Source organism: Hylobates moloch, unplaced genomic scaffold (assembly GCF_009828535.3).
Source record: "Hylobates moloch isolate HMO894 unplaced genomic scaffold, HMol_V3 SCAFFOLD_6, whole genome shotgun sequence".
NCBI lineage: Eukaryota > Metazoa > Chordata > Mammalia > Primates > Hylobatidae > Hylobates > Hylobates moloch.
Genome location: NW_026652281.1, coordinates 111872234 through 111897082, shown reverse-complemented (window position 1 = coordinate 111897082; position 24849 = coordinate 111872234). Strand labels below are relative to the sequence as shown.

General features: G+C 42.5%; 1 protein-coding gene, 1 non-coding gene and 1 pseudogene across 4 annotated transcripts in view; 1 reads left to right on the top strand and 2 right to left on the bottom strand.

Moving 5' to 3' along the window:
• SEC24A (SEC24 homolog A, COPII coat complex component) overlaps nt 1-24849 on the bottom strand; it is a 79585-nt gene that overhangs the window by 5505 nt on the left and 49231 nt on the right. For 2 of the 3 annotated variants that reach the window (XM_032157935.2, XM_032157936.2), the window contains 8 exons: nt 24369-24489; nt 23559-23717; nt 17712-17885; nt 15917-16027; nt 12391-12566; nt 6417-6554; nt 4136-4240; nt 927-1019 (listed from right to left, as the gene is read on the bottom strand). In XM_032157935.2, coding sequence (XP_032013826.1) covers nt 927-1019; nt 4136-4240; nt 6417-6554; nt 12391-12566; nt 15917-16027; nt 17712-17885; nt 23559-23717; nt 24369-24489 — 1077 coding nt within the window. Of the gene's footprint in view, nt 1-926; nt 1020-4135; nt 4241-6416; nt 6555-7811; nt 8960-12390; nt 12567-15916; nt 16028-17711; nt 17886-23558; nt 23718-24368; nt 24490-24849 lie in introns of those variants that run through there. The other variant, XM_058441220.1, reaches the window with a different exon arrangement.
• Nucleotides 5998-6097, bottom strand: LOC116472002 (U6 spliceosomal RNA; annotated as a pseudogene).
• Nucleotides 20347-20453, top strand: LOC116471991 (U6 spliceosomal RNA). The gene has a single exon (XR_004248919.1). It is a non-coding gene; the product is annotated as a U6 spliceosomal RNA (small nuclear RNA).

Sequence of the window (24849 nt, the reverse complement as noted above, 5' to 3'; positions counted from 1 at the left end):
CTGATTCATTCAGGTATTATTAAAAATATAACAATTTCTTACTCATTGCTTAAAACCCTTAGTCATCCAGTCCAGTAGTTCTGTTCAAGGCCTGAAAGCCAGTGCTTATCCTAGCTATAATCCTGACACAGCTGTCTTTTATTTATTTATTTTTTGAGACAGGTTCTTGCTCTGTTGCCCAGGCTGAAGTGCAGCAGCGCAATCACTGCTCACTCCAGCCTCAACCTCCCAGGTCCCAGCACTCCTCCCATTTCAGCCTCATAAGTAGCTAAGACCACAGTTGTGTGCCACCATGCCCAGCTATTTTAAAAATGTTCTGTAGTTATGGGGTCTCATTATGTTGCTTAGGGTGGGTCTCAAACTCCAGGGCTCAAGTGATCCTCCCACCTCAGCTTCCCAAAGTGCTGGGATTACAAGTGTGAGCCACCACGCCTGGCATATCTTTTTTTTTTTTTGAGATGGAGTCTCGCTCTGTTGCCAGGCTGGAATGCAGTGGTACAATCTTGGCTCACTGCAACGTCCACCTTCCAGGTTCAAGCGATTCTCCTGCCTCAATCTCCCGAGTAGCTGGGACTACAGGCGTGCGCCACCATGCCCAACTAATTTTTGTATTTTTAGTAGAGAAGGGGTTTCACCATGTTGGCCAGGATGGTCTCGATCTCTTGACCTCGTGATCAGCCCACCTTGGCCTCCCAAAGTGCTGGGATTACAGCGTGAGCCGCTGCGCCTGGCATATCTGCCTTTTAAATACATAAATTCCCTAATGATTCTATGAGTGGAGTCATAGAATCCATCAATATGAAAACCTATCAATAAAAATTTTGGGTATGATTTTGTTATTATTTTCTGATATCAAAATAGGGGATATTCATGTTTTTGCCAACTTTGAAATGCCCTTTATAATCACTATAATAAAAGAGTCTTACCATAGGCTGTGGAATTGATGCATAGTTTTGAACTCCTAGAACTTGGCTGAGAAAATTCTGTGTACAATTTTTTCCAACCCAAAGCATCAGTACCTAGGGCCAGAAATAAAATTATTTTGAGATGTAGCATACATAAAGGTGAGTCTGTTGAGTGAGTACATTTTATTTTTATTTTATATATATATTTGTGAGATAGGGTCTCACTCTGTCACCCAGGCTGGAGTGCAGTGGTGCAATCTCGGCTCACTGCAACCTCTGCCTCCTGGGTTCAAGCGATTTCCCACCTCAGCCTCCAGAGTAGCTGGGACTAAAGGCGTGTGCCACCATGCCCAGCTAATTTTTGTATTTTTAGTAGAGATGGGGTTTCACCATATTGGCCAGGCTAGTCTTGAACTCCTGACCTCAAGAGATCTGCCTGCCTCAGCCTCCCAAAGTGCTGGGATTACAGGTGTGAGCCACCGCACCCAGCCTGAGTGTATTTTAAAAAGTCAAAAAGGTAAGTATATTTAGTGAGATTGTACAGCCTTTAAATGAATTAATAATAACTAGTATTTACCTGATGAGACATTTTATGCTTGGCATGAAACAAGGAGGATATGGAGGGGAAAGGTGGCAGAGAAACGTACTGTCACGAATCACTGAACAATGGGGATACATGCTGAGAAATGTGTTGTTATGTGATTTCACTGTGTGAACATCACAGAGTGGATTTACACAAGCCTTAATGGTATAGCCTACTGTACCTAGGCTACAAACGTCTATAGCATGTTGCTGTACTGAATACTGTAGGCAACTGTAACACAATGCTAAGTATTTGTGTATCTAAATATAGGAAAGGTATAGTAAAAATATGGCAGAAGGGATAAACAGTACACCTGTATAGGGCACTTACCACGAATGGAGTGCACAAGACTGAAAGTTGCTCTGGGTGAGTCAGTGAGTGGTGAGTGAGTGTAAAGGCCTAGGACATTACTGGACACTGCTATAAACTTTACAAACAATGTACATTTAGGCTACACTAGATATATATATAAAAATTTCTTGCTTCAATAATTTTTTTTTTTTTTTTTTTTTTGAGATGGAGTCTCGCTCTGTCGCCCAGGCTGGAGTGCAGTGGCGCAATCTCGGCTCACTGCAAGCTCCGCCTCCCGAGTTCACGCCATTCTCCTGCCTCAGCCTCTCCGAGTAGCTGGGACTACAGGCGCCCACCACCACGCCCGGCTAATTTTTTTTGTATTTTTAGTAGAGACGGGGTTTCACCGTGGTCTCCATCTCCTGACCTCGTGATCCGCCCGCCTCAGCCTCCCAAAGTGCTGGGATTACAAGCGTGAGCCACCGTGCCCGGCCATTGCTTCAATAATTAACCTTAGTTTACTATAACTTTATAAACTTCTTTTAATTTTTTTTTTTTTTTTTGAGATGGAGTTTTGCTCTTGTTGCCCAGGCTGGAGTGCAATGGCACGATCTTGGCTCACCACAACCTCCGCCTCCCAGGTTCAAGTGATTCTCCTGCCTCAGCCTCCCAAGTAGCTGGGATTACAGGCATGTGCCACCACACCTGGCTAATTTTGTATTTTTAGTAGAGACGGGGTTTCTCCATGTTGGTCAGGCTGGTCTTGAACTCCTGACCTAAGGTGATCCGCCTGTTGGCATCCCTAAGTGCTGGGATTACAGGTGTGGGCTACCGCACCCAGCCTCTTAATTTTGTTTTTGAGACAGAGCCTTGTTCTGCTGCCCAGGCTGGAGTGCAGTGGTATGATCTCAGCTCACTGCAGCCTCGACCTCCTGGGCTCAGGTGATCTTCCAACCTCAGCCTCCCAAGTAGCTGGTATTACAGGTGCACGTGACCATGCCTGGATTTTGTATTTTGAGTAGAGATAGGGTTTTGCTATATTGCCCAGGCTGTTCTTGAATTCCTGGGCTCAAGGAATCTGCCATCCTCGGCCTCCCAAAAGGCTGGGATTACAGGCGTGAGCCACTGGGCCCGGCCAACTTCTTTTTTTTTTTGAGACGAGGTCTCACTTTGTTGCCCAGGCTGGAGTGCAGTGGTATGATCTCAGCTTACTGAAGCCTCAGCCTCCCCAGCTCAGGTGATTCTCACACCTCAGCCTTCTGAGTTGCTGGGACTACAGCCTTGAGCCACCACATCTGGCTAATATTTGCATTTTGAATAGAGACAGGGCTTCACCATGTTGCCCCGGCTGGTCTCGAATTCCTGACCTCAAGCGATCTGCCTGCCTTGGCATCCTAAAGCACTGCAATTACAGGCATAAGCCACCATGCCCGGCCAAATTATTTTAATTTTTTGACTCTTTTGTAGTAACACTTAGCTTAAAACACACATTGTACAGTTGTACAAAAATATTCTTTATATCATTATTCTATAAGCATTTTTCTATTAAAAAAAATTTTTTTTTTTGAGGCAGTCTTGCTCTGTTGCCCAGGCTAGAGTGCAGTGGTGCAATCTTGGCTCACTGCAACCTCTGCCTCCTGGGTTCAAGCGATTCTCCTCCCTCAGCTTCCCAAGTAGTTAGGATTACAGGCATGCACCACCACGCCCGGCTAATTTCTTTGTATTTTTAGTAGAGATTTTCACCACATTGGTCAGGCTGGTCTTGAACTCCTGACCTCAAATGATCTACCTGCCTCGGCCTCCCAAAGTGCTGGGATTATAGGTGTGAGCCACTGTGCCCGGCCCTATTTTTAAAATTTTTTATTTTTTACTTTTTAAATTGTTTTGCTAAATACTGAAACGCAAACACACATTAGGCTAGGCCTATACAGCGTCAAGATCATTAATCTCACTGTCTTCCACCTCCACATCTTGTCTCATTGGAAGGTCTTCAGGGGTAGTAACATGCATAGCGCTGTCATCTCCTATGATAATAAGATCTTCTTTTAGAATACCTCCTCAAGGACCTGAGGTTAACTTTTTAAAAAATTAAGTAGGAGTACATTCCAAAGCAATAATAAAAAAATATAGCATAGTAAATACTAAATGATAGGAATTCTTCAGCTCCATTATAAACCTTATGGGATCACCATCATATAAGCCATGACTTACACATCATTAATCAGTGTATGACTGTATATAGGTTAAAATATGAAATCTGTTCAGGAAGAGAGATATTAAAGGGAATGAAACCAAATGCTAAATTAAAACAGTATAGTAGTTTGCAGTGAGGGTCAGGATAAGTCAAACTACTTACAGAGCCTGCATCCATGAGGAAAGCTCCATCTCTGCTCAGCTTCTCCACTGAAAGCTGAAGAATGGGGGGCTGAGGTATGGTTCTATCACTGATGTTGAGTGCTCCCTGAGGAATTAAGTAAAAGAGTAAGGGTTTTAAATATAGGAAATATGGAGTCACAATTAAACAACAGCAAAAAATTAAATGAATGTTACCTCTACAAGTCTGGGCCTTGCTTAGGTAAATCACAATTATTCTTATTTATTTATTTATTTATTTATTTGAGACAGAGTTTCGCTCTTCTTGCCCAAGCTGAAGTGCAATGGCGCAATCTCAGCTCACCACAACCTCTGCCTCCTGGGTTCAAGCGATTCTCCTGCCTCAGCCTCCCGAGTAGCTGGGACTACAGGCATGCACCACGACACCTGGCTAACTTTGTATTTTTAGTAGAGACGGAGTTTCTCCATGTTGGTCAGGCTGGTCACCAACTCCCAACCTCAGTTGATCCACCCGCCTCGGCCTCCCAAAGTGCTGTTACAGGCATGAGTTACTGCACCTGGCCAATTATTCATATTTAAATATAAAGAAGATGACGAAATAGTTATCACTTATCTAACTAAGCTACTGTGACTCCCAGTAAAGCCAAATTAACTTCTGATCTTGTTTTTTTTTTTTTTTTTTGAGACGGAGTTTCACTCTTGTTGCCAAGGCTGGAGTGCAATGGCACCATCTTGGCTCACCGCAACCTCCGCCTCCCAGGTTCCAGTGATTCTCCTGCCTCAGCCTCCCGAGTACCCAGGATTATAGGAGTGCATCACCACACCCAGCTAATTTTTTGTATCTTTAGTAGAGATGGGGTTTTGCCATGTTGGCCAGGCTGGTCTCGAACTCCTGACCTCAGGTGATCCACTTGCCTTGGCCTCCCACAGTGCCAGATTACAGGCATGAGCCACTGCACCTGGCCCACATATTAAATTCTTTAAATTTTCAAAGGTTTTTGTTTTTTAGACAGAGTCTCGCTCTGTCACCCAGGCGGGAGTGTAGTGGCATGATCCTGGCTCACTGCAACCTCCGCCTCCCGGGTTCAAGCAATTCTCTGTCTCAGCCTCCCGAGTAGCTGGGATTACAGGCACCCGCCACCACAGCTGGTTAATTTTTTTGCTTTTTGTATTTTTATTAGAGACGGGGTTTCACCATCTTGGCCAGGCTAGTCTTGAACTCTGGACCTCCTGATCCACCCGCCTCGGCCTCCCAAAGTGCTGGGATTACAGGTGTGAGCCACTGCACCTGGCCTGAAAAGTTTTTAACCAAAACATTACTTCCAAAATATATATCTTAACTTGATCACAATTTTAGAAAGATTATGATTTAACATTTTCATTCTTGTGACTTTAATTCTGGTAAATTTCTACCAAAGGAAAACAATGTTACAACTTAGATAAATATTTTTTCTTTAATTCAAGGACACTGTTACATTGAACTGGGTGTTCAGATGTAATTTCACTCTCAGATCTAGACGTGCACTTGTTCCAGTCTGGAATGATTTCTGTAACAAAGAACCCCCATTCCCCAGAAAAAATATATTTTAAAAATACACCCAGAACTTTTTTTTTTAATACTTTAAGTTCTGGGACACATGTGCAGAACGTGCAGGTTTGATATATAGGCATACATGTACCATGGTGTTTTGCTGCACCCATCAACCTGTCATCTGGGTTTTAAGCCCCACATGCATTAGGTATTTGTGCTAATGCTCTCCGTCCCCTTGTCCCCACCCCCTGACAGGCCCTAGTGTGTGATATTTCCCTCCCTGTGTCCATGTGTTCTCATTGTTCAACTCCCGCTTATGAGTGAGAACATGCAGTGTTTGGTTTTCTGTTCCTAAAAATGCTTCACGAATTTGCGTGTCATCCTTGCACAAGGGCCATGCTTATCTTCTCTGTATCATTCCAATTTTAGTATATTTACTGCTGAAGTGAGCAAAAATGCACCCAGAACTTTTAAAATGTCAGTTGTTAAAAGATCGATTTGTTTGAATAAATTAGTAAGTTGCTCTGGTCAATCTGACAATCTTTCCATTTCTTAGATCTGCTCTACAGATGGTATTTTAGGAAACTTAAAGGTACTATTTTTAAGAGCTTCCCTATACTAAAATTTCTTTACTCAGACTTAGCCAAAAAAATAAAATAAAATAAAAGATAAAGCCTTAAGTAATAAACAAACCCTTCCTCATTTCTGTACTGGACTTTGATTAGGCTTACTAATGTTCAAGTAAAAGCCACAAAAAAGCAATCCATCTTACCTCATCTGAGAGACTGTCAACTCTATACAAACTGGGATGAGTTGTGAGCATAAGGTAAAGCAAGGGCTGGTTTTTCACTTGACACATAGCAAAAATGCGTTCATCTAGACGTGCATTTGTCCCAGTCTGGAATGATTTCTGTAACAGAAAACCCCCATTCCCCACAAAAGAATATATTTTAAAAATACATCCAGAACTTTTAAAATGCCAGTTGTTACAAGAATATTTTCAGAGAGAATTCACAAATTTACTGTTAATTTTTTTAAAGTATCTTTTTTAAGAAGTCACACACATCTATTAAACTGTAGCTATGGCCCCACCTAAAAGTCTTTTGAAATTAACTAACTGACCGTGGCAAAGTTATCTGATCTCCATGGTGTCTGTTTCCTAGTTGATAAAATAGATCTAAACACTCTATCTACCATATAACGATAGTGATAATGATGTAACAATCCAAGCAACACCATAGGAAGGATGAAGTTATATTGCAGATGACAAAGTAAAGGCATACATGAAGGATCAAAAAGATATCCATTACGTCAGTGGTCCTTTTTTGTACCAGGGACTGGTTTCGCAGAAGATAATTTTTCCACAGACTGGTGGGGACACAGTGGAGGATGATTTTGGGATGAAACTGTTCCACCTTATATCATCAGACATTAGATTCTCATAAGGAGTATGCAACCTACATCTCTCGCATGCTCAGTTCACAATATGGTTGGTGCTCCTATGAGAATCTAATGCTGCCACTTATCTGACAGGAGGCAGAGCTCAGGCAGTAATGCTCCCTCGCCCACCCGTCACCTCCTGCTGTGTGGCTCAGTTCCTAACAGGCCACCCACTGGTACCAGTATGTGACTGGGGGGTAGTGCACTTAGAATACTGCACTAAGTGGTCCATAAGTGCTGGGTGATGATTAATGGCAGCTGTCATTGATTCTCCCACCATACAAACAATGTAACAAATAATACTAATAAACAAGAAAAAATACTACTACTACAAATGAGGAAAGCTTCTTAGTAAAATGAGTTAATAAGTAACTATGATATTTAACTTATTATTTTCTTTACACAGATAAAAATGGAGAAGAAAAAAGTTATGGGTAAGGTTTGTTTTTTTTTTTTTTTTTTTTTTTGTGACGGAGTCTCCCTCTGTCGCCAAGGCTGGAGTGTAGTGGTTTGATCTCTGCTCACTGCAACCTCTGCCTCCCGGGTTCAAGTGATTCTCCTGCCTCAGCCTCCTGAGTAGGTGGGATTACAGGTGCATGCCACCACGCCCAGCTAATTTTTTTTTTTTTTTTGTATTTTTAGTAGAGACCGGGTTTCAGCATGTTGGTCAGGCTGGTCTTGAACTCCTGACCTCATGATCTGCCTACCTCGGCCTCCCAAAGTGCTGGGATTACAGGCATGAGCCACCGCACCCAGCCAGTTATGGGTAAGGTTTTAAGTATTCCAACTGATGGAAAGGAGTAAAACAGGCAGAGAGAAAAGAATAATGAAATTACGTATTGAAACAAGTACACTGACTATATTAAAGGAAGATAATAAAAGCTCTTAAGATTTTAATGGGGCCGGGCGCGGTGGCTCACGCCTGTAATCCCAGCACTTTGGGAGGCCCAGGCGGGCGGATCACGAGGTCAGGAGATCGAGACCATCCTGGCTAACACGGTGAAACCCCGTCTCTACTAAAAATACAAAAAATTAGCCGGGCGAGGTGGCGGGCGCCTGTAGTCCCAGCTACTCGGAGAGGCTGAGGCAGGAGAATGGCGTGAACCCGGGAGGCGGAGCTTGCAGTGAGCCGAGATGGTGCCACTGCACCCCAGCCTGGGTGACAGAGTGAGACTCCGTCTCAAAAAAAAAAAAAAAAAAAAAAAAAAGATTTTAATGGAAGAAGGAAAGTTCCATCTATTCATTCAAAAAATATTTCCTGAGTGTCTATTATATACTAGGAACCGTTCTAACTGCTAGGACAAAAAAATGAATGAAAAAGATAAAAATCCTTGTCCTCATGGAGCTTACATCCTATTAAGGGAAGCATAAAAAATAAGCAAAATGTCAGTGATATGTCAGTGATAAATGCTATAGGAAAAATACAGGAGGTAAGAGTGATTAGGGGTGTCAGGATGGTGTGGGATGGGGTGGGATTAGGGTATTGCATATTAAATGGGGAAGATCAGAGAATGCAGTCTTTAGAAAAAAGTATTTCAAGAAAGGCCTGAAGGAGAAAGAAGAGCTCAGATTTTTAAATGTTAAAATTTAAATATTTGCCAGGCACAATGGCTAATGGCTGTAATCCCAACAATTTGGGAGGCCGAGGTGGGCAGATCACGAGGTCAGGAGATTGAGGCCATCCTCATTAACACGGTGAAACCCCATCTCTACTAAAAATACAAAAAATTAGCCAGGCATGGTGGTACGCGTCTGTAGTCCCAGCTACTTGGGAGGCTGAGGCAGAAGAATCACTTGAACCCGGCAGGCAGAGGTTGCAGTGAGCCAAGATTGTGTCATTGCACTCCAGACTGGGGAACAAGAGCCAGACTCCATCTTAAAAAAAAAAAAAAAAAATTAAATATTTATGTAATCTGTGTACTTATATTCAGAAATGGAAATATATAATTTGAGTTAAAGAAGTGAGAACTAGAGACCAGGCATGGTGGCTCACGCCCGTAATCCCAGTACTTTGGGAGGCCATGGAGGGTGGATCACAAGGTCAGGAGTTCGAGATCAGAATGGCCAACATAGTGAAACCCTGTCTCTACTAAAAATACAAAAAATTAGCTGGGCATGGTGGTGGGTGCCTGTAATCCCAGCTACTCTGGAGGCTGAGGCAGGAGAATCACTTGAACCAGGGAGGTGGAGGTTGCGGTGAGCCAAGATCACGCCACTACACTCCAGCCCAGATGACAGTGAGACTCCATCTCAAAAAAAAAAAAAAGAAAAAGAAATGAGAACTGTAGATTCAAAACCACTCCTACTAGAAAGTAATGAGTTGCTCTTCTCACCTGGAAAAAACTATACACAACAGACAAGTAGATCCCAGAGTTCAGGAAAAATACAAGATGCAGGCCAGGTGTGGTAGCTCACACCTATAATCCCAGCAATTTAGGAGGCCGAGGCCAGTGGATCATTGAGGTCAGGAGTTCGAAACCAGCCTGGCCAACATGGTGAAACCCCGTCTCTATTAAAAATACAAAAATTAGCCAGGCGTGGTGGTAAACACCTATAATCCCAGCTACTCAGGAGGCTGAGGTCGCAGTGAGCTGAGATTGCCACTGCCACTCCAGCCTGGGTGACACAGCAAGACTGTTTAAAAAAAAAAAAGATGCAGAGCAGTCCTTTATTTTTCTTATTAAAAAACATTTTTTTGTAGGGGTGGAATCTCACTATGTTGTCCAGGCTGGTCTCAAACTCCCAGACTCAGGCAATCAATCCTCCCGCCTTCGCCTCCCAAGGTGCTGGGATTACAGGCATGAGCCACTGTGCCCAGCCAGCAGTCCTTGAACAGTTCTGGAATCTGGAATGCTGCTTCAGGTGCTTTATTAACATGAGTTGTTTCTTTTTTAATTAAAAAAATTAAACAAATTTTTAAATAGAGACAGATTCTTGCTTTCTTGCCCAGGCTGGTCTCAAACACCTAGCTTTAAGCAGTCCTTCTACCTTGGCCTCTCAAAGTATTGAGTTATAGGTGTGAACCACGGCACCTGGCCAACATGAGCTTTTATTTGTTTTTTATTTATTTAATTTTTCTTTTAAGAGAAGGAGTCTCGCTTTGTCACCCAAGCTGGAGGGCAGTGGTGCAATCTCAGCTCACTGCAACCTCTGCCTCCTGGGTTCAGACGATTCTCCTGCCTCAGCCTCCCAAGTAGCTGTGACTACAGGCATGTGCCACCAGGCCCTGCTAATTTTTGTATTTTTTGTAGAGACAGGGTTTCACCACTTTGGCCAGGCTGGTCTCAAACTCCTGAACTTAAGTGATCTGCCCGCCTTGGCCTCCCAAAGTGTTGGGATTACAGGCATGAGCCACCATGGCCAGCCAACACGAGCTTTTAAATAAAATTTTATAAGGTAAGTTTATCCTGAGGCAATAAGCTTGGACATTCAATTTTGGACACTGGATAAATAAGCCTACTCCACCAGACCAGAGTTTTCCTTCTTTTCTGGGAGGAAGGCAAAGAGCAGGCAGGGGAGACGTGTAAATAATAAGTAGCAAATGAAAAACCCTACAAACAAAGCAAAACAAAGAAAAACCCTACAAACACTTAAACTCAGACAAGGATATGGAAGTCCAATCCAGATCATGGAAACAGGTATGCAGGTATACAGCTATAAGAAAGTGTATCTGAAGAAGATTAAGGGCCAGGCATGGTGGCTCACGGCTGTAATCCCTGCACTTTGGGAGGATGAGGCGGGAGGATCACCCGAGGTTGGGCATTAGAAATAAGCGTAACCAATATGGTGAAACCCTGTCTCTACTAAAAATACAAAAAGTAGCTGGGGTGTGGTGGTGCATGCCTATAATCCCAGCTACTCATGAGGCTGAGGCGGGAGAACTGCCTGAACGCAGGAGGCAGAGGTTGTGGTGAGCCGAGATCGTGCCACTGCGCTCCAGCCTGGGCAACAGAGGGAGACCCTGTCTCAGAAAAAAAAAAAAAAAAGATTAAGAAGTGTAATGTGGTACCTCATGCCTATAATCCTAGCACTTTGAGAGGCCAAGGCGGGCAAATCACCTGAGATCAGGAGTTTGAGACGAGCCTGACCAACATGGTGAAACCTTGTCTCTACTAAAAACACAAAATTAGTCGGACATAGTGGCACACACTTGTAATGCCAGCTACTCGGGAGGCTGAGGCAGGAGAATCCCTTGAACCTGGGAAGCAGAGGTTGCAGTGAGCCAAGATCGCGCTACTGCCCTCCAGCCTGGGTGACAGAGCAAGACTCCGTCTCAAAAAAAAAAAAAAAAAGAGAAGTGTAATGTTGCTGAAATTCTGTAGGGACAGGAAAGAGCCAAAAAAAAAAAAAAAAAAATCACATGTATGGTCTCTTCTTTTTAAAAAAAAGTTAAATTTTTTGTTGATGAAAAATTCTAATTGTATATATTTATGAGGTATAAAGGGATGCTATGATATAGTATACAATGTGGAATGATTTAATGAAGCTAGGTAACATACCCATAACCTCAAATAGTTATCACTTATTCCTCCTAACTAAAACACTGTACCTTTTGTTCAATATCTCCCCATTCCTGCCCCACCACCCAGCCTCTAGTAACCACCATTCTGCTTTCTGCTTCCATATGTTTGATTTTTTAGCTTTCACATATAAGTGAGAACACACAGTGCATGTGTGCCTTCTTGCACCAGCAATATAATATACAATTCTTGTTCTGGAAAACTGATTATCAGTTGAATTTTTTATAATGTCACTGAATACTCTGCTTAGAGAAGCATCTTATGAACAAGGAGCTTGCTCTGAATCAGTTTTCTGTAAGTTTCTTTGGTTATTAAACTTTGAAAAGTTCAAATAAGAGGTAAGGTCCCTGTCATCAAAAATTTAACCAGCATAATGTTACATATACAATGTTTAGGGATTCATAGGATAAAAATTTTGCCTTTTGATGTTTCCATCGTGTTCATTTCTTTCTTTTTGTTTATTTTGAGACAGAATCTGGCTCTGTCACCCAAGCTGGAGTACAGTGGCGCGATATGGACTCACTACAACCTCTGCCTCCTGGACTCAACCATCCTCCCACTTCAGCCTCCCAAGTAGCTGGGACTACAGGCATGCACCACCACACCTGGCTAGTTTTTTTTTTGTATTTTTTGCAGAGACCAGGTTTCACCATGTTGCCCAGGCTGGTCTCAAATGCCTGGACTCAAGCAATCCACCCACGTCAGCCACCCAAAGTGCTGGGATTGCAGGTGTAGGCCACAGTGCCTGGGCATCATTGTGTTAGTTTCTGTACCTGTTTTTCTTACCTGTTTAAGGAGAGCCAACACAAAAAGTGGGAAAAGCCGCAAAGAAAAAGGAACCATGAGTCCAGGCTGCTGGTTACTTAAGACTGAAGAACGGTAAGCTGAAAGGGAGTCAATGACTGCATTCACTAGAGCATCCCGAGCGTCACTCAGACTGGCAGTCATAGATCTGTCAACAGCTAAGCAAGGTGAGGGTAAGGACAAAAAAGAAATATGATAGAAGTTTAGCTAGTCCACTGTTAAGGATAGAAGAGATAATTTTTAAAAACTATACTAAGTATCTCTTCAATTTACTACATACACAAACGAGACAAAATACAGCAGCTAAAAGCATGGTCTGGAGAACTGAGCCAACCTCTCTTGAAATGCTGCTCTGCTATTTCCTAGCTGTATAATGATTTGGCAAGTAACTTAACCTTCCTGAGCCTCAGTTATGCTACTGATTGTAATCCAACATTTTATATACCGTTGAGAAAGAAAAACATTGCAATTAAACACACAATGCTTTCCTGTGTTTCCTGAAATGCACAGTGTTTCAAAACAGAGTTCTTTTGAAATTTTAATTTTAATTGATTAAAACAATTTTTTTGTACAAAGTCTCCCCATGTTGCTCAGGCTGATCTCAAACTCCTGGCCTCAAGCAATCCTCCTGCCTCAGCCTGCCAAAGTGCTGGGATTATAGGCACAAACCACCATGCCCAGCCCAGAGTTTTTATTTTATATTTACAGAAAGAGCTCTTAGAGTTATTTATTTATTTAGAGACAGAGTTTCGCTCTATGGCCCAGGCTGGAGTGCGGTGGTGTGGTCTTGGCTCACTGCATCCTCCACCTCCCAGGTTCAAGCAATTCTCCTGCCTCAGTCTCCTCAGTAGCTGGGACTATATAGCTGGGACTACAGACATGTGCCACCACACCTGACTAATGTTTTTTCTTTTTTTTTTTTTGTATTTTTAGTAGAGATAGGGTTTCACCATGTTGGCCAGGCTGGTCTCAAACTCCTGGCTTCAAGTGATCCACCCACCTCGGCCTCCCAAAGTCCTGGGATTACAGGCATGAGCCACCATGCCTGGCCTCTTATTTAGACAGATTTTCATCATTTGCCATGGCACTCTGTTTATATGCGTTTCTGCATAAAAACATTTTTTCAATACTTTAAAAAAAAAGCATAATTGAAGACTTCTCAAATAACTAAACTCCATCCATGTGGTACTAAAAATACATTCAATATGGTAGCAGAACCAATACTTACAAAGTTGTGACAATTTATCAAAAATCCACAAAACCCACCTAATAGTTACTGCCGTCAATAATAATAATAATCACAGTTACAAAAAAAATGTAACTTAAACAAAAAAATAGGCCTGGCACAGTGGCTCATGCCTGTAATCCCAGCACTTTGGGAGGCCGAGGTGGGTGGATCACAAGGTCAGGAGACTGAGACCATCCTGGCTAACACGGTGAAACCCCGTCTCTACTAAAAATACAAAAAATTAGCCGGGCACCCAGCTACTGAGGAGGCTGAGGCAGGAGAATGGCGTGAATCCTGGAGGCGGAGGTTGCAGTGAGCCAAGATCACGTCACTGCACTCCACCCTGGGTGACAGAGCGAGACTCCATCTCAAAAATAAAAAATAAAAATAAAAAAAATAAAGGCAGTGATATTCAAATTTCATAGGTCACAATCTTGAACATCTAACAACATAAAAGACTCAAGTGTGGGTAAATCCTTTACCAGGCTCCATGTAAAACATTTTTCCCAATAGGAAATTCAAGAAAGTGGGTAACTATTCCTGATACAGACAGAATTAAGTCTGAAGCAAATGGACCTACTGAGGCCAGGTGTGGTGACTCATAGCTATAATCCCAACAGTTTGGTAGGCTAAAGCAGGAGGATTGCTTGAGCCTGGGATTCAAGATCAGCCTGGGCAACATGGTGAGACTCTGTCTCTAAAAACTTTTTTTTTTTAAAGTTAGCTGGTTGACGGCCGGGCATGGTGGCTCATGCCTGTAATCCCAGCACTTTGGAGGCCGAGGTGGTGGATCACAAGGTCAAGAGATCGAGACCATCCTGGCCAACATGGTGAAACCCCATCTCTACTAAAAATACAAAAATTAACTGGGTGTGGTGTCGTGCGCCTGTAGTCCCAGCTACTTGGGAGGCTGAGGCAGGAGAATCGCTTGAACTTTGGGGTCAGAGGTTGCAGTGGGCCGAGATTGTGCCACTGCACTCCATCCTGGGAGGGTGAATGAGACTCTGTCTCTAAATAAATAAATAAATGAATGAGTGAATGAATGAATGTTAGTTAGCTGGGTGTGGTGGTGTGGGCCTGTAATCCCAGCTATTCAGGAGGCTGAGGTGGGAGGATCTGTTGAGCCCAGGAGGTAAAGGCTGCAGTGAGCTAGAACCACACCATTGCACTCCACCCTGGGTGACAGAGCAAGACTCTGTTTTCAAAAACAAAAGAAATAAAATGGACCCACTGAAGTCTTCCCTCAAGTAGAAAGACCACAAGAGTCAAAATGATGTTATTAAGCTGTATGTATTTGAAAAGGGACCAAAAAAATCAAGACGACAATTGTATCTGAGAAGGAAATAAATAGGTGAAGATATCAGTAAGTTTTCTATTGGCTCACATGATTTGGCTGCAAACAAATGTATGGTGGTAAACTGGTTTTCAATCCCAAATTCCATGACTCTAAGTCTAATGATCTTTATGGTACACTGCTTCTCATAAAAAGAGTATTAAATAGCACTAATATTAACCATTACATAAGATATAGTTGCCCAGGCACGGTGGCTCATGCCTGTAATCCCAGCACTTTGGGAGGCCAAGGGAGGGGTAGATTACATGAGGTCGGGAGTTCGAGCCCAGCCTGACCAGCCCTGTCTCTAGTAAAAATACAAAAATTAGCCGGGCATGGGGGCGCATGCCTGTAATCCCAGCTACTCGGGACTCTGAGGCAGAAGAATCGCTTGAACCCGGGAGATAGAGGTTGTGGTAAGCCGAGATTGCGACATTGCACTCCAGCCTGGGCAATAAGAGCGAAACTCCATCTCAAAAAAAAAATAAAAAAAGATATAGCTAAGTTCAGTATAGACAAATATATAAATATATAGAGACAGAAAATAGTTTAGTGGTTACTTAAGGCCAGTAAGGGAGGGAGGAAGAAGTGGACAGTAACTGCTAATGAGCATGAGCTTCCTCTTGGGACAATAGAAACGTTGTAAAATTAGACTGTGGTAATAGCTGCACAACTCTGTAAAAACACTAAAAACAAATGAATTATCAATTAAACTGGGTGAAGTGGTATGGTATGTAATTATATCTCAATAAATTTGTTTAAATAAACAAACAAAAAAGGTAAGATTATCTGCAGCAGATCTTTTCATTCAAATAGTTACTTAGTAGGCACCCAGGGGATCTAAAACATTCAAACTATAAAGCTAACTATTTAAAGGAAAACAAAACTGTTTGGATGTGCCTAATGTTATTACTTGTAAGATATTTATAACAGATAACAACTCTTACCCATATTGGCCAATAACCCTGAAATTGCTTGAACATCAGCTCCAAGAAAGACATCATTCAGAGTCGAAACTACTGGCAAACACAAAGTATGAACACGAATTCTTCTTTCGCCTTTGGGGAAAATACACAAACAACAGTGAGGGGCAACTATATATAACAAAAGATTATGCGAAAGTCACTTGGAAAAATCACTTCTTAGCTGGGTGCAGTGGTGCACCCCTGTAGTCCCAGCTACTCCAGAGGCAGAGACAGGAGGATCCCTTGAGCTCAAGATTTTAAGTGCAGCCTGGGCAATACAGTGAGACTCCATCTCTTAAAAAAAAAAAAAAATATATACACACACACACACACACACACACACACACACACATATAAATAAATAACTTCTTTTCAATTTAGAACCAGGTAGTATAGTTATATAGTAAGCAGAGACAGTATCAAACGTTTTATATTGGCCAGACACAGTGGCTCACACCTGTAATCCCAGCACCCAGCACTTTGGGAGGCTAAGGTGAGAGGATCACCTGAGGCCAGGAGTTCAAGACAGGGCTGGACAACATAGTAAGACCCTATCTCTATTAAAAATAAATAAGTGGCCAGGCGCAGTGGCTCAAGCCTGTAATCCCAGCACTTTGGGAGGCCGAGGCGGGCGGATCGCAAGGTCAGGAGATGGAGACCATCCTGGCTAACACGGTGAAACCCCGTCTCTACTAAAGATACAAAAAATTAGCCGGGCGTGTTGGCGGGCGCCTGTAGTCCCAGCTACTCGGGAGGCTGAGGCAGGAGAATGGCGTGAACCCGGGAGGCGGAGCTTGCAGTGAGCTGAGATCGCGCCACTGCACTCCAGCCTGTCTCAAAAAAAAAAAAAAAAAAAAAAAAATTACATAAAATTCAAATTTTTTTTTTTTTTAGAAACAAGGTCTCATTCTGTTGCCCAGGCAGGACTGCAGTGGCACAATCATAACTCACTGCAGCCTCAAACTCCTGGGCTCAAACAATCCTCCCTACTCAGCCTCCAAGTAGGTAGGACTACCAGTGTGTGCCACTATACCTGGCTAATTAAAAAAATATTTTTTTAGAGACAGTATCTCACTATGTTGTCCAGGCTGGTCTTGAACTCCTGGCCTCATGTGATCCTCCCCAGTCAGCCTTCCAAAGTGCTAGGTTTACAGGCCACCACACCTGGCCCTACTTCTTTTAATTTTTTTTAACTATAAAATTCTTTTTATTCAGGTTATTACTAAATGAACAGGGATCGTATTCAAATGACAATACGCTAAATTTTTAAAAATCTCTTTTTTGAACTTTTTAGTTGGTTTACTGCTTTTGGTAATGAAAATTTTAAGGGCTGGGCACGGTGACTCATGCCTGTAATCCCAGCACTTTAGGACGCCAAGGCGGGCAGATCACGAGGTCAAGAGATTCACACCATCCTGGCCAACATGGCAAAACTCCATCTCTACTAAAAATACAAAAATTAGCTGGGTGTGGTGGCGCACACCCGTAGTCCCAGCTACTCGGGAGGCTGAGGCAGGAGAATCACTTGAACCCAGGAGGCAGAGGTTGCAGTGAGCAGAGACCGTGCCACTGCACTCCAGCCTGGCGACAGAGTGAGACTCTGTCTATACATACATACATACATACATACATACATACATACATAAATAAATAAATAAAAATAGAAATTTTAAGTTAGCAGACATAAGATATGCTACATGTGTTTTATAGCCTGTTTTAACATTTGAAATCCAGATAATATCTGAACATTTGAAATCCAAAAAAACAAACAACTTACCTTTGCTGGATGTATACAAGAGCGCTGACTGAAAAGAAACCAACTGAGTGTCAGTAAGACTCTCTTCCACTGACATCTGTACTGCATACCCAGCGTCTGGGTTGACATTAGGCAAAGACAATAAGTCGGTTGACCTAACAAAGAAGTTCCCATGGAAAGTATGAATGGAAAGACCTAGAAGAGAAAAAGGTAACAAAATGATTTTTATATACCTACATACTGATATTTACATTTTATCCTAGTTACTTATCAGATTGGCAATAAGTAAAGAAATCTAATAATAGACAGTACTTAGTGAGGTAAAGGAATAACAGATACCTTTTGAAATGAAGGTAGGGACACTAATTTTCAAAAAACATTTTTGGGTCAGGTGCGGTAGCTCACGCCTGCAATCCCAGCACTTTGGGAGGCCAAGGCGGGTGGATCGCCTGAGGTCAGTGTGAGATCAGCCTGGCCAATAACATGGTGAAACCCTGTCTCTACCAAAAACACAAAAATTAGCTGAGCATGGTGGCAGGCGCCCGCAATCCCAGCTACTCGGGAGGTTGAGGCAGGAGAGCTGCTTGAACCCGGGAGGCAGAGATTGCAGTGAGCCGAGATTGCGCCACTGCACTCCAGCCTGGGCGACAGAGCGAGACTCTGTCTCAAAAAGAAACACAAAAAACATTTTTGGGGGATAATTTGGCAGTATCTATCAAAATTCTAGATACTTATTTTGACTTTAGCAATCCCATATCAAAGAATGTGTCCTACAGATATACTCATTTAAGTGCCAAATTCATACATGCAGAAAAATTTCAAGTAGACTGGTGTGTCACAGCAAAAAAATTTAGAAATACCTTCAATGGGTATCAGTAGAAAAACTAGGCCAGGCACAATGCCTCATGCCTGTAATCCCAACACTTTCGGAGGCTGAGGCAGGCAGATCACTTGAGGTCAGGAGTTTCAGACCAGCCTGGGCACCATGGTGAAATCCTGTCTCTACTAAAAATACAAATATTAGCCGGACATGGTGGCACACGCCTGTAGTCCCAGCTACTCGGGAGGTTGAGGCAGGAGAATTGCTTGAACCTGGGAGGCGGAGGTTGCAGTGAGCCGAGATCGCGCCACTGCACTCCAGCCTAGGCGAGAGTGAGACTCTGTCTCAAAAAAAAAAAACAAAAAAACAAAAAAACAAAAAACTAAACTGTGATTTGTCCAATCTGCTGAATACTAGGTAGAATAGGCAGAAGTTTAATGTGATGGATTTATATGATCTAAAATTAATGAATCTTCAAGGTTTATTGAATAAAAATACATATGTCAATTATGTAAATCGACCATAAGATGTTTTCCATGGAGATGTACCTAAGTATGTAAATGTATAGGACATTTGGTATATACCAAGTGATATATCCCATTTTTAATAGGAAATTCTGATATATACCATTTTTAACTACATAAAAATGAAGTGAAAGTGTATGTGTCACATACACACGCAAGCTGATACAGGAAGACTTTAGCTTTATCAATAATGATTTTATTTTTTACAAGAAAAACAGATGCACATGTTGCTTGTGAAATAAAAACCAACTTAAAAACAGTAATCAGGATGAAAATAATGCTGGGCATGGTGGCACGTGCCTGTAATCCCAGGTATTCAGGAGGCTGAAGCAGGAAGATTGCTTAAGCCCAAGAGTTGAAAGCAAGCCTGGGCAACATAGTGAGACCCTGTCTCTTAAAAAGAAATATATAACATTAATAAAGAAAGAAGGAAAAAGGATAATGTGGGTCTGTACATATAAAGATAGAAAGGTGTTCAAGATATTGTGATAAAAATTAAAAAGCCAGGTATAATTCCTCACTGCTTTTATTTGAAGTTAAGGCCAAAATATATGTTTATAAATGCCATGGGAAAGTTTCTGAAGGGCAGATGATTAACTGTAGAGTGGAACAGAGGTTATGCTTGAGTTCTCATTTTATATCTTTTTGTACATTATCTTTTCTGTGTTAACTTTTCTAAGAGTATGTATTTGATCTGTAGTGAATTTATCATAATAAAATAAAAAGAGAAACCTAAACAAGCTAACCACAAAGCTTTATTAAATTAAGCACTCTAGAAAGAGAGCGGCGGGCCGCAGTGGCTCACACCTGTAATCCCAGCACTTTGGGAAGCCAAGGCAGGCAGATCACGAGGTCAGGAGTTCGAGACCAGCCTGACCGACATGGTGAAACTCCGTCTCTACTAAAAATACAAAAATTAGCTGGGCATGATGGCACGTGCCTGTAATCCCAGCTACTCGGAAGGCTGAGGCAGGAGAATCACTTGACCCCGGGAGGTGAAGGTTGCAGAGAGCTGAGACTGCGCCACTGTACTCTAGCCTGGGAGACAGCAAGACTCCGTCTCAAAAAAAAAAAAAAGAGGGCGAAGGAGTTGCCTGGAATATCCCAAAGCTGTTTATGCAAGATAAGGTACATATAAAAATAGCCTCTGTCTTGACAAGTAAAAAAGGTCTTAAAAGCACATCAGGATGTACATTTCCCTTAATTTATAACTGGTATCTGCAGAAATAAACATTTTTGAGGTCTGTCAGTCTCCAATGAATGGGATCCAACAAATGTACCCTTTAAAACATAAACACTAAAAAACTATTAGGTGCTCACTTCGACAGCATGTATTCTAAAATTAGAATGATACAGAGAAGATTAGCATGGCCCCAGTGCAAGGATGACACGTAAATTCGTGAAGTGTTCCATATTTTAATTAAAAATTATAAAATAAAAACTAGGCCACGCATGGTAGCTCATGCCTGTAATCCCAGCACTTTGGGAGGCCGAGGCGGGTGGATCGCTTGACGTCAGGAGTTCGAGACCAGCCTGGCCAACATGGCGAAACACCGCCTCTACTAAAAAAAGACAGGCTGGGCGCAGTGGCTGGCTGACGCCTATAATCCCACCACTTTGGGAGGCCGAGGCGGGTGGATCACGAGATCAGGAGATCAAGACCATCCTGGCTAACACGGTGAAACCTTGTCTCTACCAAAAATACAAAAAATTAGCTGGGCACAATGGCGGGTGCCTGTAGTCCCAGCTACTCGGGAGGCTGAGGCAGGAGAATGGCGTGAACCCGGAAAGCGGGGCTTGCAGTGAGTGGAGATTGCGCCACTGAACTCCAGCCTGGGCAAAAGAGCAAGACTTGGTCTCAAAAAAAAAAAAGTAAAAAAATAAATAAAAACGATTAGAATTAATAAATTCTAATTATAGTGAAGGATAAGAGAGACTTTCATCTAGCTCATGGTTTGACCAATAGATTTCAATGTGTAATGGAACAGGTTAGTGGATCTTTATTTTTTTTGTTATAGATTCCATATAAATAATTTTTCCATTGAAAAGAATATTATTATACTGGGCGTGGTGATTCACACCTGTAATCCCAGTGCTTTGGGAGGCTGAGGTGGTAGGATTGCTTAAGTCCAGGAGTTTGAAACCAGCCTGGGTAATAGAGTAAGACCCTGTCTCTACAAAAAACCTAAAAATTAGCTAGGCATGGTGGCATGCACCTGTGGTCCCAGTTATTTGGGAGGCTGAGCTAAGAGGGTTGCTTGAGCCCAGGAGTTGAGGCTGCAGTGAGCTATGATCGTGCCACTCCAGCCAGGGGGACAGAGGAATACTCTGTCTCCAAAAAAAGAAAAAAGAGGAGAAGAAAGAAAATTACCGCTCTACACCCCATTACAGAGCAATATTTATTTAAATAAAAACTCTATTTGTGCTCCACACCCCCTTACAGAGCAATAATACTTATTTAAATAAAAACTCAATTTGTGCAGCAGCAATGGAAAAAAAAAAAAAACCCACCTTAAAAAAAAAAAACCCACCAGGTTGATAATGTGGAGAAATGAAAAACTAAAACTAAGAGTACAGGCCAGGTGTGGTGGCTCATACCTGTAATCCCAGCACTTAGGGAGGCCAAGGCAGGTGGATCACCTAAGGTCAGGAGTTTGAGACCAACCTGGCCAACATGGCAAAACCCCGTCTCTACTAAAAATACAAAAATTAGTCAGGAGTAGTGTCAGGCACCTGTAATCCCAGCTACTCAGGAGGCTGAGGCAGGGAGAATTGCTTGAACCTGGGAGATGGAGGTTGCAGTGAGCCTAGATCACACCATTATACTCCAGCCTGGGTGAGAGAGTGAGACTCTGGCTCAAAAAAAAAAAAAAAAGAGAGTACAAACTAAGAGATCTCCCACTTTTGGAAATAAATAGTTGCACAGTGAAAACACACTTGATGCCACTGTACAATTAAAAAAATGGATAAAATGGGCCAGGTGCGGTAGCTCACGCCTGTAATCCCAGCATTTTGGGAGGCCGAGGTGGACAGATCACGAGATCAGGAGATTGAAACCATCCTGGCTAACACAGTGAAACCCCGTCTCTGCTAAAAAACACAAAAAAATTAGCTGGGCATGGAGGTGGACGCCTGTAGTCCCAGCTACTTGGGAGGCTGAGGCAGGAGAATGGCATGAACCCAGGAGGCGGAGCTTGCAGTGAGCTGAGATTGTGCCACTGCACTTCAGCCTGGGCGACAGAGCGAGAGACTCTGTCTCAAAAAAAAAAAAAAAAAAAAAAAAAGGATAAAATGGTAAAGCTTATGTCATATATATTTTACCACAAGTAAAAAAAAAAAGTTTAAAAGCAAGATCTGTGGCTGGGTGTGGTGGCTCATGCCTGTAATCCTAACACTTTGGGAGGCTAAGGCAGGAGGATCACGTGAGCCCACGAGCTTGCAACCAGCCTGGGCAACACAGGGAGACCCAGTCTCTACAAAAAATAAAGATAAAAAATTAGCCGGGTGTGATGGCTCACACCTGCAGTCTCAGCTACTAGGAAAGCTGAGGTGGGAGGATCACTTGAGTCAGAGAGGTGGAGACTCCAGTGAGCTGTGATTGCACCACTGCACTCCAGCCTGGGCGACAGAATGAGACGCTCAAAAAAGACAGGGTCTCGGCTGGGTGCAGTCACTCACACCTGTAATCCCAATACTTTGGGAGGCTGAGGTGGGCAGATCATCTGAGGTCAGGAGTTCGAGACCAGCCTGGCCAACATGGTGCAACCCTGTCTCTACTAAAAATACAAAAATTAGCCAGGCGTGGTGGCGCGTACCTATAATCCCATCTACTTGGGAGGCTGAAGCAGGGAGAATCGCTTGAACTCGGGAGGCGGAGGTTGCAGTTAGACGAGATTGTGCCACTGCACTCCAGCCTGGGTAACAGAGCAATATACCATCTCAAAAAAGAAAAAAAGACTCTATCTTCTTCTTTTTTTTTTTTTTTTTTTGAGACAGCGTTGCCCAGGCTGGAGTGCAGTGGTGTGATCTCTGCTCACTGCAACCTCTGACTCCCAGGCCAGGCCCCAGCAATCCTCCCACCTCAGCCTCCTAAGAAGCTGGGACTACAGACATGCACCACCACGCTCAGCTAAGTTTTTGTGTTTTTTGTAGAGACATTATTTTGCAATGTTGTCCAGGCTGGTCTCTAATTCCTGGGCTCAAGCGATCCACCAGCCTTGGCCTCCCAAAGTGCTGGAATTACAGGCATGAACCACTGTGCCCAGCCGAAGATAAGGTCTTTTTTAAAAAACTGAGATAATTCACACACCATAAAATTCTCTATTTAAAAATATACAAGTCAGTGCTTTTGAGTATATTCTCAATAGGCCTCCCTTTTTTGGTTACAGTGTTTCTTCTTAATTGCATATTCCAGAGTAAGCAAAGTATCTCAGAAGGGCAATCTTAAAAGACTAGATAAAAACATGTACATTTACTGGTACCAAAAATATTATTTAGTCCTACGCAAAAAAAAAATATTCCTACCTTTGGTGCACCGAATCCTCATGACTGCCTCAAAGCCAATCTTCCGAGTAAGGTATCTCTGTAGTTCCTTCCGTAATTTCTGTACTTGGACTGGGTTGTGCTGATGATGGTAAGAGGGATAGTAATAGACACTACCTGCTGAATACCGAGAAATACAACCTGGAAGAGAACACACACTGTTTTAAACTGTGCCGTTAACTATTTCTACTACACCAAAGTAACTAAAGACATTGGAATCAATCTTTCTTTAACTTTCCAAGGTAAACTACTGTCAGAAAGGAGATTTCATTCCCTTTTTTTGAGACAGAGTCCCATTCTGTCACCCAGGCTGGAGTGCAGTAGTGATACCATGGGGCTCACTGCAGCCTTGACCTGTCCACCTCAAGCACTCTTCCCACCTCAGCCTTCCAAGTAGCTGGGACCGCAGGTGTGTGCCACCATGCCTGGCTAGTTTTTTATTAAAAAAAAATATATATTATTTGTAAATACAGGGTCTTCCTATGTTGCCCAGGTTGGTCTCAAACTCCTGGGCTCAAGTAATCCTCCTGCATAGGCCTCACAAATTGTTAGGATTACAGGCATGAGCCATCATACCCGGCCTGCATTCCTTTAAATAGTAGAATAGAAATTTCTCTATTACTAAATGTTTAGAGTAGAAGACTATAAGGTTTTTAATAGACTAAACTGACTGATTAACTCTCCCAAGGGCATACATATTCTTTAGCTTTGTTCTATATTTAGAACACTATCATAAAAGGACCATTTTGATATTCATTTAACAGAAAAAAAAAATCATTACGAAGAACTTACCCAGAGAAGCCAAATCAGAATACTGTCCACTGAGAAGGAATAAGTCAACAGCTACTTGCTGACCAGAACAGTCCAAGGCTAATTTCTTATAGAAGTCAGTGGATGGTGTCAGGTGTATATCCTATTTATAATAAATTACAAAGAGACATTTAAAAAAATCATTACATTGTCATAAAATCTAAATACACATCTACATATATCATGATGTTAACAACAATTGCAATTATTTTTGGGCATTCTACAAAGTCCTTTTCCTTTGTGGTACTACTTGATTTTTCATTAAGAAGCAAGTACTGCTTAGGAATTTTCTGTAAGTTCCAGCCAGGCGTGGTGGCTCACACCTGTAATCCTAGCACTTTGGGAAGCCAAGGCGGGTGGATGCTTGAGCCCAGGAGTTTGAGACCATCCTGGGCAACATGGCTTTACTTATTAAAAAAAAAAAAAAATGGCCGGGCGCAGTGGCTCACGCCTGTAATCCCAG